This window comes from Diadema setosum, chromosome 2, assembly GCF_964275005.1.
Source record: "Diadema setosum chromosome 2, eeDiaSeto1, whole genome shotgun sequence".
Taxonomy (NCBI): Eukaryota; Metazoa; Echinodermata; class Echinoidea; order Diadematoida; family Diadematidae; genus Diadema; species Diadema setosum.
Window position 1 is genome coordinate 38,676,539 of NC_092686.1, and position 18,803 is coordinate 38,695,341.

The 18,803-nt window shown below is 39.8% G+C and overlaps 1 protein-coding gene across 1 annotated transcript in view; it reads right to left on the minus strand.

Moving 5' to 3' along the window:
- LOC140242548 (histone lysine demethylase PHF8-like) overlaps positions 1-18,225 on the minus strand; it is a 29,651-nt gene extending 11,426 nt beyond the window's left edge. The window contains exons 1-10 of the mRNA XM_072322293.1: positions 18,108-18,225; positions 9,778-9,863; positions 8,702-8,760; positions 7,942-8,161; positions 7,433-7,574; positions 5,622-5,820; positions 5,195-5,363; positions 4,203-4,290; positions 3,499-3,605; positions 993-1,087 (exon numbers count right to left, since the gene is read on the minus strand). Of these exons, the coding sequence (XP_072178394.1) occupies positions 993-1,087; positions 3,499-3,605; positions 4,203-4,290; positions 5,195-5,363; positions 5,622-5,820; positions 7,433-7,574; positions 7,942-8,161; positions 8,702-8,760; positions 9,778-9,863; positions 18,108-18,205 (1,263 nt within the window). The 5' untranslated portion in view covers positions 18,206-18,225. The remainder of the gene's footprint in view (positions 1-992; positions 1,088-3,498; positions 3,606-4,202; positions 4,291-5,194; positions 5,364-5,621; positions 5,821-7,432; positions 7,575-7,941; positions 8,162-8,701; positions 8,761-9,777; positions 9,864-18,107) is intronic.
- Between the last annotated feature and the right edge of the window lie 578 nt (positions 18,226-18,803).

Consider the following 18,803-nt stretch of genomic DNA (forward strand, 5'->3'; position numbering starts at 1 on the left):
TGTCAGAAAGATAGGTAAGTTGCTAAAACCTTGGAAAATATACAACAGTCACATCATAAGGCATGTAAATGTTGGAAAATCAATACATTTGACCATCCTAAACTGAAAATGCAAATCACATCGAGAGTGTTAAGCCATATATAATATATACACATACAAATGCAGGTCTGCCAACATTCCCACATCCAAGTCAGGGAGATTCCACACAGCAATCAGGGAGATATCTGTTTGTTACATGCATTTCAATGGGCAAAAATAATTCCCAAATCAGGGAGATTTTAATATTCTCTTATTCTGACATGAACAGATTTTGACATTTTCAGGGAGACTCCTGCAGAATCAGGGAGACTTGGCAGCTCTGCAAATGTACCAGGCATACTATTTTTTTTTCTTTGCACTTGTTACTGCATTAGCATTTTCACTGTTCATAGTCCCATAATAAATTGTACTGTAATTAAGAACACTTTCTTCAGACACTTATTTTCACCACTTTGCTGAAGTATGTCTATGCTTACCCAACATACAAAGTGTACATGTACCAATACAGAATTTAAAAGAAAAAAAAAAATCAAAAGAATGATTACACGTAGCTGGCAAAAGTGCAATTTTATGTATATTTTGCATTTTGATGGAAACAAATATATGCACTAACAATTGTTCATGGAACAGCAATACCTCAGTTACAGTTTCTTTATCATGACACCCTATCCAACATACACATTTTAATACCCAACATGAACTTCAGATCCTAACAAAATCAGCCAATCTGTATTTACCCCTACAATTCCGTTTAATTGTGCAATATCAAGATGATATCAATAGGAAAGCACTCACAATTTCCACACTATATACGAACAACTTTTCAAGTAAACAAGCACACACTAATGTGTACAACTACAACTACTACCTCAAATGATTGAAAAAAAATAAAAGATAACCAGTAACATAGTATGGCATATGAATTTCAAATTGTCAAAGTAAATGAACCCTACCTCTCGTTTGTTGGTCCAAGTCTTCAGAGTACTGCATAGGTCCTGCACACCATTCACTATGTGTGGTGATATTGTTTTCTTGTCTTCCTTGCATGCTGCATTTCAAAAAATAAAATATAAAACAAAACTGAATACCACAAAGAATTGTTCGTGATTTGCAACTGACACTATTTCATTGTGATGTAAATTTGATGGCATAGTGATGCAATCTACAAACAGTCAGACCTCTTCTAACACGCTTTACTATCTCTTTTTCTAAACCAAGCTGAATGTCACAAGGTGCTTTTCAATTCTTCAACCAATGCAATATTTGCATAATCTACAGTGATTGGGAAGGGAAAGACAACACAGTAGAATATCATTTGCTTGAGGGTGAAAGATGTACAGTGCACTCCCGTTATAACAAACACGATTATAATGGAATATTGGTTACAACGAAGAAAAAAAAAATCAGGCCGTAACAAAATCTGCTCTATGTGTTTTCACTGTTTATCTGTCTGGTTACATCGAAATTTCGATATAACAAAAGAAAACTGCCGGTTCCGAGGACTTCGTTATGATGGGAGTCCACAGTACTGTTAAAGGTAAAAAATAGTTCTCAGAAGAGCTCAATATTCATCGTCCACCATTTTGAATTTGCTGGCAATATATCAAAAGGGTCTTCCTTGAAACTTGTCCTGGGTTTTGTCAGGATAATGTGCTGTTTTGGAGTGTTTTAAGTGTAAAATCATTTAGAACCGAGTATTCATCCTGTATTCCTGAAGTGCCTTCCCTATTCAGTAGTGGTAAGGTAGATTACGCGAAGATTGATCGTGCCTGCAGTAGTATTTTCCCAACAAGCTGCAAGCAATTCATTCTCATGCGGAAGATTGATGGACACTGCTATGGCCCAATATTTCAAGTATCGAAAATTGACTAATCAGAACAATACACAGCCACCAAGATAGAACATGCTTTCACAATGTGAAACTGTTGGCATACCTTTCGAGCTCATATTTCACAGTTTTATCATAATCTGATAAAAATTGTGTTATCACAGATTTATTTCGCACATTTTTTTTGCATATATTTGTCCATTTTAGAGCAAAATCGCCAGTTTCTGCACACATTTGAAAACTATATTTTACCTTTAAGTGTGAGAACAGAAGAGTCAAAGTGAGAAGAGTATAGTTTGAATTTTTTTTAAAATGCCTCAAGTTTAATGCACAACATGTTCAGTAGTATTAATTGAGCACTTATCAAACAGGTTGCTAAAGCTCTACAACCCCCCCCCCCAAAAAAAAAAATAAAAGAATAACAAGAGACCCGCGGGTCTAGCGCTCACCTGAGTATCGCAAGTTCACCTTTCATGCAGTCACTAATCTAAATTATTCAAAGCTTTACTAAAATTTGACCAGGCATTCTCAAGTAGAACATGAAAATGTACAATAAGGGCCAAAGTTTTTAAAGATTCCTTAATTTGGGGGCATTGGGGCCCCCTGGGGCCCACTGGGTGGGGCATGGTGCCCACTTTGATGAATTGAGATCCTGACCCCCTAGGGATGCTACCTGCCAAGTTTGACGAAAATCCATCATGAGGTTTTCAGGAAGAAGATGAAAATGTACAATTCAGGCCCCCATTTGGACCTTCCCAACCCCCCCCCCCCCCTGCCCCCAAGAGGGGCACCCCTGGATCTGCCATGAACAAACTTGAAACTACAGTCATTAATGTACTCACTCATAGTATTATCTTAGCTTATCTTAGAGAAGATTTTTAAAGATTCCTTCATTTTTTTTTTTTTTTTTTTTTTTTGGGGGGGGGGGGGGTTGGGCCCCCCTGGGGGCCCCCTGGGTGGGGCATGGTGCCCATTTTAACAAAATGAGATCCTAACCCCCTAGGGATGCTACCTGCCAAGTTTGGTGAAAATGGGACATGGGGTTCTCAAGAAGAAGATGAAAATGTACAATTTAGGCCCCATTAGGACCCCTCCCCACCCCCCTCCCCTGGGTCCCAAGGGGGGCACCCCTGATTCTGCCATGAACAAACTTGAAACTATAGTCATCAATGTACTAACTCATAGTATTAACTTAGCTCTCTCACTTCTGGTTCTAGAGAAGAAGATTTTTACAGATTCCTTAATTTTGGGGGGTTGGGGCCCCCTTGGGGGCCCCCTGGGTGGGGCATGGTGCCCATTTTAACAAATGGAGTTCCTAACCCCCTAGGGATGCCTGCCAAGTTTGATGAAAATCGGTCTTGGGGTTTTCAAGAAGAAGATGAAAATGTAAAAAGTTTACGCACGACGGACGACGCACGACGGACGACGTACGACGGACGCCGGACGAAGGGCGATCGCAATAGCTCACTTGAGCCTTTGGCTCAGGTGAGCTAAAAACACAAAAAACATACTGATGCATGATAAGACAAGATAGTCTGAAGGTAAACAGCATATCTTGGTTGTAACACAGTGACACTGCACATGTAATGGTATGCATGTTCCAAACCTACACCGATAAGGAACATTCTCACCTCTCAATGTGTCAAGAAGGTGACGTGCTGCATACCACATTGTGGCCTCAAACCAAGGAAACTGAAAGCGAGGCGGTGTCTTCACTCTCTTTTCCAGGTCATTGATTCTAGGAGTTAAAGAGAAAAATTGCATATCAAGACCACCAGAAATACTGTAAACATGTATGTTTTGCATGTGTGAACAGCGCTAAATTGCACACCATAGAAAGCCATAGTTTTCCTTGCTAATTGCAATTGGAAAGGATTCCATCAAATACTCAGTTATTTTGGGTTTCATTCCACTACAAATACACATTCAATTCAACACGATATGAAGATCTTCATACACCTACGACAGTTAAAGTGAACTAAATAATGCACACTGACAATACCAAATGGAAATACAGAAAACTTTTGACGAACCTTCACTAATATTTTCCATACCATCACAGTACAAATATATAACAGCAATTTAGGAAGACAGCTTTGAACAATACAGTTGTATATTAATTGTTGCTCTTCTTCAAATTTACATTACCTTTCACTTTGTTTGTGTGGTTATTCATTTATCCATCTTATTTGATTTATCTATTTTTTTTTTTTTTGTGGACACATTCAAGAGTTTCTGGAAACCCATCTTGCTGGACATTTGATGGTGGAAATAAGAAATGTTCTTGCACAAACTGAAAATTCTAACTTCTGAGAAAGAAAAGAACGGAACTCACTTGATTTGTAGACCGATGTTGTAACCATGGAGGAAATTGCCACCAAAGATGAGGCTATCCACCGTCGTGAGGACTGCATGGATCCATCCTAACATAAAAAACATCACCACGGCAACTAGACATGTCATCATATCACAAGCATCGCCCTACAGCAGGGCTGCCAATATTTGCACGTCAAAATTAGGCAGGTTCTACAGAGCTAGCAGCAAGAAATCTGTGAGTTACATGCACCTCAGCTAGTCAAAATTATTCCCCAATCAGGAAGGCTTTTTATAATCTCATTCAAGGGTGTGAACAGATATCAAATTTAACCAGGGAGTCTCCTGCAGAATGACAGAGATTGGCATCTCTACCATAGTCATGTTCTACTGGTGTATGTTGTCATTCAGAGCAATTTGTACCATCTACCACGGCAAAGTCACTCCAACACATTAACAGACCTCCCCCCCCCCAAAAAAAAAAAGACCAATAAATGAAACAAAACAATAACTAAATTCTACAAAAATCAACCACAAAGAAAGCCATCATTAGAATCCCTTTATCTTCCAATCAAAAACACAACTATAATTATCTGATGGTATTATACAGCAAGCATAGGGATGAGAATTATTAATCCTGCACCATAACATCTGAAGTGTAGAATGTTTGCAGGAAAAGAGTTAATAACACAGTGACATTCGTCAGTGTTTTGGGTATGAAGACTTTTATCCCACAAAATCTACTTGCTTATGCATCAATTATTATTTCTAGTGCTATCAATGCTTTTCATGTTTAGACTATTCCTCCAATTTCTTGTTTCTTTCAGCAGAGAGGGGATTGTCCTGAAATGGGGGGACTGACGGCCAGAACGTTCGAGTCACAATAAAATCATGTATGCCGCCCTCAGTGGCCAGAGCCATCCCTCTTGCTACTTGAAATTCTGTGAATCAGCTCTGAACAGTGAGTGAATGTATTTTGGTGGAGCTTTAATGGGATGAGAAATATATAGCTACCTGTTGGTATACAAAATGTCTGCCCCTGCTTGACCACACACTTGTAGCAGATGCCCATCTTGTCGCCAAGGAAGGTTTCGCTCTGTTTTGTCTGGTCAAGTTTGCTCCAGCTCTCGTACGCCTTCAGATTATCATCTGTTGGCTCCAGGAGGTAAAAGACCTTCTCCCCCTGGGTGATGAAAGAGCACACAAGGTGTAGCCATTAATTGATGTTTAGGTGTAGCATTGACATATACTGCATCAATATTTGCGTAAAATGGTCATTACATGTATATCAGCACATCACCTTCAAAATTTGAATTATCTTGGAAGTTTGTTCCTTTTCAGTCTCATGCAATATGAAATATCTACATCAATTCATAATCATAGGGACATAAGTCCCCATTAATACTTGTATCATTGTACACTCCAGCAGTGCTAAGCTTACCCGCAATACGTGGTACCACACTGACGTTCCCCCAAAGTCCACATGGAAGTCTGTGTAGCTGTCCTTGACACCCATGAGGCAGTACTTGGACACCTGTGGCTTGTCGTACGGGCAGTCCTCGGGCAGCTTTTCCGGCCAGATGTTGTCCACCCAGCTGATCTTTCTCACAAACCTTGGAGCCTCCACTAGGTCAGACAGCCTGCAAAGGAGGGCGTCAAAACAAAACAAAATATACAGCAAGTCTCTTGCGATGAGTGGCTCATGTGTTTCTCTGAATGCTTGTGTCTTATCAGAAGTTATGTCAAAGAGTTCCCAGTTTTTGTCATTCAAAATGTCAGGTTCTTTTTGAGAGAAAACTCAGTTCTGAGCCTATACAAGCAGATACTAGAAAGAAATAAAAGTAGACAACACATTACAGTGTCTGTTAAGTTTGTTCCCAACATAATTTACAGAACTTAACGAAACGACCCTTTTTATTTTGTTCTCTAAACAAAAACTTGATGAGGGGGTGTGCCTTTACAATACAGCACAAAATGCATCTCACCGCATTACTGTAAAAAAAAACACAAGCAATCTTGGAAGATTGGTTACTGTTTTGTCACTGACATGTTATTTTTTTGTTCTTCAACACACATCAGTCAGCACTGAGTATACCCAGCAGTACGTCACATTTATGGCACTGATGAAAATATAGTGCAACTAGAGCACTCGACCGGAGGACCCGATCAGGCAAATGTATCCCCCGAACCCGCCCCCCCCCCCCCCATACCCCATTTGGATGATTTTTTAGGCTAAACTGTTGAATAATATGGCAACTGGGAACCAATGTTTGCACTTAAGGTGTTTTTCAGTTGTTTTCACAGAATTTACCTTGGGCCACTACAGGTTATTAGTAGGAGTCTTCAAATACACTGGGTCGTGATCACTGTAATGAGGCTGGTGGTGTAGCATAAGAAATATGACATGGCATCCTATAAAAGTTAAAAAAAATGAGGGCGCTTTCCATAAAACTTTTGTTGCCCAGAATAACCCCCATAAACCTCCACAGCAAGTTTGAATGGTATCCTACAAGAAATGTGGCTGATAGAACACATACAAGAAATGTGACATGGCATCCAAATCGGAACACTGAGGGTACCGTCACCACAAACTGTTGTGTCCTACTATAGAATGACCACCAATACACCTCCTTTGCAAGTCTGCATAAAATCCAGTGAGTAACAATCAAGATATTGCATAGATAAGCATTTTTGCAAATTTTGTCCTGATCAGGGTAACCTTTGACCCTGTAAAAGGTGAACAATGAGGGCAGCATTATCAATGGTATAAATGTATAGATTTGACTATGTTATGTTTAAATACCAAATTTGAAAAAAAATCGGTCAAGAAACAGGGCCAGCGTCGCACACACAAGCAGACCCTATTAAATTTACCTTTTCAAGTATAAAGATGAAACAAGCGAGGGCGCCACCACCAAAAACGATAGGCATCTTCATTTCACTATAATGCACCTTTCTGCCAAATTTGAGGAAAATCTGATAAGAAATGTGCCCGATAGTGCACACACAAGAAATGTGACATGGCATCCAAGTCAGCGCAATGAGGCCAAATCCATAGTATCCTCCGAACTCTGTTCAGGGGATACAACTAACAAGATGTAGACTATAGGAAGAGTAATTGTATTTTTTTTAAACTCCTTATTCATATAGCTACTACCTCATTAACATACAATTTTGCTTTACTACGTACCACACTGTAGGTAAGTGCCGAGGTTGGACCATGGGAAGCAATTATGATACAATGTGGCTCACCTTGTTTGTGAGAATTCCAGGCTGATCACATTTAGGATCTTGTCTCTGCTTGGACTTGTGAAGTAATCTGACCACTCCCGCATTGTCATCTTCAGCTCATCTTGCTTTCCGACGTCGATGACATCCAACTCCATGGAAGACCCTTGAATATGCAAAAATGAAAAAAAAAGGAAAAGAGAAAGAAGTGACGTAAGGATAACGAGGATCGCTACATCACAAAAAATGTTGAACTTTAACATCATGAATTTCTTCTAGTTAGCATGGGAAAAAGAAGGTTAATCAAAGAAAAAAAAAAATCAAGAAGAAGAAAATACTGAGACAGCTGTATTAGACACTGATATACCTTTTATGCCTATTAATGTAAATGTAATCCTCACGGCAGGGCTTGACTAATCTGGTTGAATATACACGCTGTATATATTGAAACAATCATTTCTCATTTTACACTGATGAACAGTCTTTTGTGTTATGATGCATGAGGAAAATGATGAGAATAAATCTACACCCACCAACATACTGCTCAACATCAGCGACGGTGAAAGTTGGTGGGGGTACGATGAGACCGAGGCCCTCCTTGTCGTCTACAATGATGGGGGTCTGAAAGCCGTTCTTGTCCAGGTATTCCACCGTCAGCTCGTGGCCCCGCAGTCTGAGGATAATCTCGTCTGCACTGCGAAATGCCCTCGCTTTGAGCTGGCGGACAAATACTGCCGTTCCAGCCTGCACAGCCTGGCTCAGAGAAACACAGGAAAGTCAGTAGAAGATACACTTTTATTCACGATTTCTAATTCCAGTCATTTTTCCAAGATATCTACAGATATTTGCAAAAAATATGTCACATGTTCATTTTCTCTGGGCACTGTAAAGTAACGCAAGAGGATGCGATTTACAGACTACACTGAGAAGTACAGATTATCTGTAGGAGAATATTTACCTCCACAAAGGAGGTTATGTTTTTGTCTGCGTCGATCTGTTTGTCTTTTAAAGATGATACACCAGCACATGAATGAATATATCAATGCTTTTTCCTGGGTACTTTTTTTCTAATGCATGATTGTGACATACCAATACCAAATCATCCAATTAAGATTTATAATGGCCTTGGTGTGAACAAGAATTTGGTCACTAACATCACTAAAACGAGATGTAATGCTTTACATTAACAGCACTTGGAGATGTGCATACATACTGTATTTCCACTCTAATTAAGATATACAATATGTGTAAATGCACTATCTCTCGAATGAAGCGGGTTCTCAAATTGCTCACCTTGTTGGGGTCATAATCTTCTGTGTAATCATGTCTGTGCCAATTCTTTCTTTTCTTTACTGCAGCAAAATGAGAGAGAGAGAGAGAGAGAGAGAGAGAAACAAGCATAAAATATATTTGAGAGGTAAGTATTCCACAGTACAAACAGCATGCCGGTCTATTCATGCCATCAATCCAAACTGAAAACTGAGACCATTTAAACTATAAAAATATTTTAAAAATGTGACTATGATGTTAGAATGATTGCACTGACCTGTAGAGCATTTAGGAAGATGTCAAGAGGATGGTAAAATGGTTATGGCATTATGCAGCAATATTCCCTTTCACTTGATCATCGGATATCTGTTTAAAACAGTGTAGTTCTGAACAAAACAAAAAAAGTAAAATATATGTATTTTGCTATGATTTTGACAACATTCCTTTCTTTAGAGTTGAACTTAACTTGCTTCAATTTCACTGTATTTGAGTTAAGTAATGCAAACTGGTACATTACAAAGATGTCCGTCCAAGTTTTTTTTTTATTTATGTGATGTCCGTCCAAGTTAATGATCACAAGTAATTTCACAGAACTATGATGTATGCATCATTACATTATGTCAACTGATTTACTGAAATAGTTCTGTCAAGAAAACCAGTACTGGCACTACTTTGTTTTTGATCTTCAAACCAGAAGAAACACATTAGGAAGATTGCCTGCTTACACACATGTATGTTACAGAATGCTATTAGTGGTTCTACAAAGTGTTGAATCTAGTATGTATTGTGATTTCTGGGTAAGTTTGAAACTCACTTGCACATGTTGTAACAGAAAACTTCCTTGTTTATGCATAATTGATTGTAACAAAAATTAGGATTCCAGAATAAAGTCAATCATAAAAATCCCAACATTATTCATACAGAAAATTCTGAAATAAGTACAATAGAATATTGGTGCTGATATATATTTGATATTCATCATGAACAATGAAGTGTTTTCTTAAACATTACGAGCTGACAAAGCATCCAGGATCGAAGCGCGACGTAAAAAAGCATAAGTACCTTCAGTACTAGTATAAATCACCATGTTACAGACTTACACTTTGTTGGGCCATGAACTATTGCACAATTTGGACAGTGGAACTCCTCAATATCATCTGACTGATCTTCTCTGATGCCGACGCAGCTGAAAAATGAAGGAATAAGTGGCCACAATTTTTAGTAAGATGGCGAAATGAAATAGAGTTTGGAGTAAAATAAAACTTTCACTACCTACAGACATGCTTACGCAATGAAATATCTGTGTCACTCTCCCATCAGCAACGCAACCCACGACATACCCTTACAAATTCTCACCTAATTTTCTCACCAAAATCAAAATTCAGCAAGTCAAACACAAAGGTCAACTTACGTGTAGCTTGTGTCATAAACACAAGGAGCAATAACAAATTCATAAGACATTGAACAGTGTCTAACAGATTCATAAAAAATTCATCCAAAAGATAAGTGCTTTAAATTGAATAATATATTCTTGTAGTTTCTTGGAGAGAGAAATAGAATGTGAAATGTGGACTCTATTGATATTCCCCCTCTCAGATGCATAATCGTGAGGGTTCTACTTCTGGAAGCAACTGCAGTTCAAAAACTTGTACTTAGGAAGGTGACAAAGTAAAGCTAACCTGAAAAAGATAGATTGATGAAATATGTAGGCTTGTGAAAAATTATCATTTCATTTAGAATCTGGGCAATCCACGGTGTTTGGGGGCCAAACATATTTTGACTTCAAAATATCTTGAAGTGATATTTTGGGATACAGTATATATTTTCAGAATCTGACATCAACACCTGGGGTGAGAAAGGAAGACTCAAACTTCGAAGAGGGAAGGAAGCTACATGTAGTAACAAGTGAGAGCCAGAGTATCATTATTAGAATATTTCACACTAACGTCGCCAACATGTACAATGTACACTTTTGTACCATCAAGTCCCCATCATTCATGAAGTCATCATGTGTTCATGCACCTGTCACTATAAAAGGACAAGTCCTCCTTCATACATGTGGATTAAGTGAAGGCAACAATATTAGTAGAACACATACCCTGTGAAAGTTTTGGGAAAATCGGACAATCCGTTCAAAAGTTATGAATTTTTAAAGTATCTGCGCAGTCACTGCTGGATGAGAAGACTATTACAGTGCATGATATCCCATGCATACAACGATATAAGGAAAATAAAAAGAGAATTTCACAAAACTTTACTTTTTGAATAAAGTGCACATTTCTTCCACTTGTTACTGACGTATGTTAAGGGTAATATTATTCCCCCTGCCTTCTGAAAGAGAGAAGTCGAGTGTTCTTTTGCTATGTAAGAAAAATGGAAATATGATGCAATATTTGGTACCCTGGGGTACCAAATGAAAATTCACCATTTTGTTGAATTAATTATTTTTTTTTTCAGCGCTGTACCCTGGCTTACCAAAAAATGTGTCACAATATTTTTTAGTATTATTATGCACAAAAATGTTTTCTTATTTGTGATTATGCAACAATTAATGCATGCAAGTGTACTTCGAAAAACACCTATGGTGCTAGTTCATTGCTACGACTTTGCCGTATCCGAATTCGGAATCGGCGTATCTGAATTCGGATATGCATTATAAAATAATGGGCATGAGATGGCGCTGTACAACGCGGTACCCCGGGTTACAACGGTACCCCGGTGTACGGCGTGCCGAATCATATGTTGAATTTTCTTTATTCTTTCCCAGGGCTCGACCTTAACTTTTTTTCTAGGAAGCCAGCCGGGCTCCTCAGGGACCTTTTTAGGGAGCCAAATTGAGTTTTAGGGAGCCACGGTTCCCTCAGTCACAATCAGCAGTAGAGGTCTATTGCATGTATTAACCTGGTGGAGAAGATTTCATTTAGATATAACATGCATTTCTCCACAGACACAAGCCTGAGATACCTTGTTCTTAGTCTCTAACACACAGTGTGTGTGTGTGTGTGTGTGTGTGTGTGTGTGTGTGCGTGCGTGCGTCGCACGTGCGTGCGTGTGTGTGTAGGTGTTTTGTGTGGTCCCTCTCCCATTCCCTTGTGTAATTTCTTACCCTGGTTTGATCATATCGTCTTTCTTTCTCGGTTCTTCTTTTTTTTAGCTGCAAGGTGTGGGTTAGAAACAATCATGTAACGCCACATGTTGATTGATCAGCAGAGCTTCCAAGCTTTGGAAGCACAAATCCGTACTCAGCAGCTCCAAAATCCGTATTTTCCACCAGAATCTGTATTTTTTCCATCTCCCTCTTTTTGCCATTTTGAATTAAACTCGTCGACTTATAAGGCCTACAAGCTCTTTAACATAACATTACGACACATGCTGAAGTATCGAGCTGGTCACCAGCACGATAAAGAATCCAAACTACGCAATGTTCGAGTTGATTGATTGCTTTCTCTCAATGCATGTGTACAAGACTACAAGTGCATGTATGTACCTCCAGAAACTTGCTGGGCTGGTTATGGAAGTTTCCACTATCTAGCAGGGGAGGGGGAATGCTTTCATCTTCTCAAGAAAGCTTCTGTGTCAGTGAATGCAAAACTCTGTTCGCTGTTTCCAACTATTGTTTACTATAAAACATAATCATGCGTTGTTTTCAGGCTTTTTAATTTTACTGGATTTTAAACATCAGTATTTTCCGAAAGTACCGGTATTCCAATTTCTTTTACCCTAACTGGAATCGGAAAGTCTGCTATAACGATGATCGCAAAATGCCGCGCTGTGTGTGGTTGCGCCAATGTGCAAACAAGTGGTTGTACTTTCAAGTTTAAAGGAATGCGCCATGTGCTCCTGCCTAAGAGGTTACTGCAAGTTCGATGGATCGAATGCGCCATAGCTGAGCTGATGGCTTGTTTACGGTAAACATGCAGTTTACATTCGATACGAAGAAGTCATTACGTTTTTCACGAGGAAAAACATACAAAACAAACAAAAAACACCTACGAACGAATGTTGATAGCCAAAACTTTGAAAAGTAATAAGCAGTTATGATGAGCATGAACTGAAATTAATTGTCATGATTTTGCTGTCTAAGCAGGTGATGACTGCATCTCATTGGACCTACTCATAGTGAATTTGTCTTGGCATATGATACCTTTTAAGTATTTCTGTGATTACCTTTTTAATTGACTGATTAATCGATCCTTTTTTATTGTTCAGGGAACATAAGATATTCGATTAAGTACACTATATTCGACTGTTTGATGTTTCTTACTATATGGGCCAAAAGAAAGGCTATAGAATCACGATATCTTTGCAATGATTCCTTTAATTCAACTAATGAGCTGGTTCTTCGATCGATATTTCCAGGATATTTACACGCTGTTTATTCCAGTGCGCGCATTCTTTCGTCTGGCACGCACCTGGGTGTGGCACCTGCTTTTGTGGAAATTTCCACAAGGGGAGAGGGGTACACGTGGGTGTCAAGTTTCTTCGAGCCGAAGAGACTGCGCTCATGTATTCAGTGTTTCACAATCTCTTCGCTCTAACTTATTGTAATTCATGCTTTCCCCTTATTCTTTGCTGATATTGAACATTTAGATTTAACTTTACGAAGGTTGGTAGATCGTGGATCTTTTTGTTGTGAGGTGTATGTAATTTCTTTTTTTTTAATCATTCTTTGGAGGGGAAAGAACTTAGAAGAGTAAGGGGAAAGAAATAAGAGGGAAAGTGAAATAAAACGAACGGCACGTACGCTCAGCATGCAGTAAGCCGTCTTTTTATACCAGCATAGTTTTCATCATCACCATCAGACATCACTCAGATCATTTTAGCCTTTTCCTATCAACATTAAGAAACGCGCACAGTCCCTCGAGATAAAAACCGAGGAAAATAAATAACAAATACAAAGTATCAACACCTACCAACACAAATATTTAGAACTAAAGACAACACACGTCGCTTCGATTCGAAAAAGTATTGCAGCAAAGTGGAGAAATCGCCGTTACGGAAATAACAGTGCGAGACACTTGAAAGAATTACGTTTAAATATTTCAAAGTATAAAGGGAACGGATAAAGTGATATAAAATGGAAGAAATCGTACCAAACGAGGTGTGAGAAACGACAGAAATAGAACGATAAGTTTAGTAGTAAGTAGGATTTAATAGGCCCTAGCAAGTTTGCAGCACCGAACGCTACGCGAAAATTAATACACATTGGAAACTCTGTATTGCGACGAGATCCTTGGACCTTGGGATCATCAATAAACGATACAAAACAAAGGAAATTAATTCATTTTGACCGGAAAATAGTTTTTTATAAGTATTCTGTTATATGAGATCTCCTTTAATAGGCCTAGAAATACATCGAGTTTCCACGATACTCGCGGGAAAGAAAGCTCGAACGCTTTTCACCTGCACATGCTGCAGTGCACATCAATAGTACAATACACGAACAGAAACTCACCTCTTCCTTGCAGAAAAATGATGCAATAACGTTACAAAAACACACACACAACACTCTAAAAATCATTTCGCACTTGGGAGGCAAGGGAAAAGCGGAAGAAGTAGAGAAAATGAAGCAGACATTGCACAACGGAGCGTTTCTACCCCGACTAAAACCGAAATAGTGTACTGTTTATAGTGGCAGCTGGCTACAGTGTGTAGCTTAGCTATCATACTCGCGCTCCCCAGCCGGCCACACATATACATACATGGGGATACCACGGCGATCGATGTAAACATCCAGGGTCCGTAGGCGACAGGGATTCAGGCGCGCGGAGGTCCGTTCGGTGTCCACAGTACGCAAGCAGCGAATTGCATGTGCGCACACTATTCTATAATAGAAGATACGAACACACACACGTCGGGTACACACACACACACACACACACACACACATGCGGGCAACGTGGGCCGGCTGGAGAATGAAACATGTTCAGCGTGTAGTCTATATTGCAATTTCAGGGATAATAACTTCGAGCGTCAGGGCTCGCTGCGCGCGCCGGGGCCGCTCGCGCTCGTCGATAGTGTGAGTGTGTACATAAACTATGATTCTGTCTTGAAACGTGAGGCTCTACGGCAAAAAAACTTAGGGAGCCAGCCGGGCTTTTTTCATACATTTCTGGGGAGCCCGTAGCGATTCTGGGGAGCCAATGGTCCCCGGGCTCCCGCTAAGGTCGAGCCCTGGGAATTTCCCTATGTCATTGTACACATGTGACATCACAAGCTATAGTAGTCTTCTCATCCAGCTGTGACTGAGCAGAAACTTCAAAAATTCATAACGTTTGAATGGATTGTCCAATTTCCTCAAACTCTCACTGATGTGTTCTACTAATAATGCTGCATTTACTCAACCCACATGTCTATGACAGGGGCCGCGGAACGTTTTTCAGTGTGGGCAGCCCCCCCACACTGAGGGGGGGGGGGGGGGGAAGGTGAAGACCCCTCATCCGCTCAGTAACGACGCATGGCTGCGCAATTCACGTGCATTACCTATGGAGGGGAAGGGGTGTCGATCGCTAGGTATGGTTGGGTGTTCATAATATCGGACACCTAACGTTTTTCTATCAATAGAAACGTGAAAAATCTCACAATTTGCCTGAAATTTTACTCACGTGTGGAGAAAATACTCCGGATTCACAAGCGTGCAGTGAAAATGCGATCTGAGGTACACGCTCTAGATGGCGGCTTCGAACGCGTGGGGTGTCATTTTTTCCGCACTCAGTTGCCGGGCTCATATCGACCGACCACCCCGCCCTCTATTGACAATACGTATAAAGCGTTTTTTTCGACAAGCTGCTGTTTTTTTCTAGTCGTAATTTTTTTCCCCAATAATATTTGAATATATTTTGAATCCTTCGATATTACTTTTGAAGGACTGTTTGATGAATTTGACTTGATTTTCATTAGGAAACTTTTCATCGTAATTGAAATAAATTAGATGAGTCGGTTTGTTTTTTCACATTCATTTCTCGTTTCTGCATCAACTCGTACGGTCGTAGCGGGCGACAAAATGTTTATGTCATGTGTATGTGTAACGTGTGTGCACGATCGTACAAGCGCCGGTGACAATTCTGCGGTCAAAATCGTCAAATTTATTACGGAAGGATACTCTACATCTAACAATGAGTCAGCAAAGGTAGGCCTAGTTATATGTAGTTACACGATAAACCTTATTCGATTTTGCTAAATTTCGGTAATTTAGAGGGAATACTTAGTTGTTTTCGCCACATTTTACTCGGTAGCGTAGCCCAGTGAAGAATCGAACACCGTTGCGCGTAGTCCCATGCGTACATTTTCTTTCTGTACGCGCAATGCCATTATAATGCGCGGTCGGTCGTTATGGACCCGGTCGGTGGGTTGGACCCCTACCATACCCTTTTAAGCTGCACAAAGAAAACGGATTGCATGCACTAAAATTGCGCTATTTTAGAACGGAGATTCATAATCAACTAGACGGTCACGACATTCAAAACTGCAGTATTTATGGCATATTTGAGGTAAGAATTAGGCGAATTTGTTTTATATTTTTAGAATAAACAAGCTACAGATCCTTAGGGTGACGATAGGTGGTACCCCCAATGCTAGCCTGACCAGACCGCTGTGCAAACAGCGGTCTGACATGTACTAGTGTTTAAACGTTGTAAATGACCGTCGCTTTTGACGGCAAGACCACAAAAATGTCTTTTATTTTGTTTGATTTTAACAGTAATACCACCCACCTATATCGTATTTTGCTGATGGTTGAGTTGAATTTGGTGTTTTGTTGGTATCCAAACCTTATTGTTGAATTTTTCGGAAAGATTGTGCGATGATTCACAAAATCAACGAACTACCACGAACGCTCAACCCGAGGTACCGTGGTAGCATTTTATGTACGCCCGTGCGTTTCTTGTGTTACGTAAAGCTTGTCGTCTTCTACGTACATGTATTTCCGCGCGTGCTGCTCTCATGATTTGACGTCACTTCTGCTCCGACTAGCTCATCCACTTCCGCTCCGACTAGCGTCAATTACGGTATGGTCGCCACTGCAGTAAGGTCGCCAGACATTCACATCGCATGTAACGCGCGCCGCGATCGGAGATCAGGTTGGGCGACGGATTTTCATCACTCTCAAAATACATTCGTAATTCACCTTTTTCCTCCGTAAAAACACAAATAATTTTAATCAAAATATATTTCACCATATGTAACAGGTGATAAAACCATTTTTAATGCGAGGATGTTTTTGATTTAGAATGGATTTCAGGTGGCAGATTAAGGGAGATTTTCAAACGCGGTGACCGACAATGCCTCCTTCATTGAAGCGTATGTATAACACACACGCTAATAATATGTGGCCGGCTAGGGGCGGCGAACTAATTCAGTGCCGATATTGTTTATTAGTTCGCCAGCCCGACGTGCACAAGAATTACACACAAGTGGCGACCATACGGTAATTGACGTTACGTTTTTGATTTAGAATGGATTTCAGGTGGCAGATTAAGGGAGATTTTCAAACGCGGTGACCGACAATGCCTCCTTCATTGAAGCGTATGTATAACACACACGCTAATAATATGTGGCCGGCTAGGGGCGGCGAACTAATTCAGTGCCGATATTGTTTATTAGTTCGCCAGCCCGACGTGCACAAGAATTACACACAAGTGGCGACCATACGGTAATTGACGTTACATAGCTACGTTGTAGTAGGTAGAGTGATTGCTATTCAATAACACGGAGAAGATGAGGAGTGAAGCAATACGGACGCTTACAGACCTGATTTTAAGGACGGGTTTCGGTGGGTTTTTGACGTAATTAAAAAAAAATATGCATACCGATTATTGAATGATCATTGATGATTATCATAGATTACGGGGATTCCTTATATTTTAGTTTTCCACGATTAATAAAGATATTCATGAAGGAAACGTACACCCACCGCTGAAAATAACAACGTCTGGGAAGGAGTAGAGGTGCAGCCGCTGTCGCGAATGCGTGTAACTGTTAGAATCTAGTTTAGGCCTACCCCCAGTAAACACCCCACGCTACCCCTACCATACACTAAAAAATAATGGAAGGAAAGAAAGAAGACAACTTGCATTATAAAGGAAAGCAAGGGAGAAATTGATACTAGCGCTACGAAATCTGATAAAGCTATGTTATAAAATTAGCGAAGCAATACCCATCGCTAGTTTATGTCCAACGAAATTGTGATCAAAACAGACCGTCAAACGTTAGTGCCAGTAGAATCTAACGTTAGGGTCTATACTCTATGCCTAACGTATGTAGACGTCTATACACATTTGCGTGTATAGGCAAGTGGAGTGATCCATAGTCCCTCGCGTGATATATTTTGTTCCCTTCATATCGCACAGTTGAAAGCGTTGCCAACAAGAAATGGCTTCACCGCAAATGATTGATTTAGTTTAGTTTGATTTCTCAGTTATGATGCACTCACCTCCCGTGAAACCAGTCTTTGCAGACATCGCATTCTATCATAAATCGTGTATCATCGTAGGCCTCTTTGCAAATGCAATATACCAGAGAGGACGCCATTTTGAAGGAGACGTTCTTTGTTGTTGATTTTGTTGTCATTTCAATTGCAGGTTCTTCAGGTTCTTCGGTGCATCGACAAGGGTGTACTGTTTGAGCGCGCGTCAAGTACGTCGCGTTGACGTCATAATGAATATTCATGAATTGGAGATTGCTCATGAGAAGTATTAAGGACTCGAGGTTTTCATCTCCAAATTCTTTCAAATAAAGAATAGTGGGGAAGTGAATTTGCCCCTGCCCCCCCCCCCAAAAAAAAAATAAATCAAATAAAAATTGAGGGCCAAATATATAATTTTGTACCCCATAATTCCGGAGATGTAAAAAAAAAAAGAAAATGTTACATACTGTTAACCGGCGAGTGATATTGCATTTAGCTTTCAAACATTATGTTTCATTATTCGACTGCATTTAATACTCACTATTCTTTGATTAAACCCTATCTACTTGAAATATTGGATATTAAATCCTTAAAAATTGTCTTAAATTGTAGGACTACACCTTTCTAGGGTACCTTGACCATGCTCAGAAACACTTATCTGCACGCGTATTTTCAAAACTCTCTTCTCTAAGAGGGGATTGTTGAAATAATTGAGACATAATT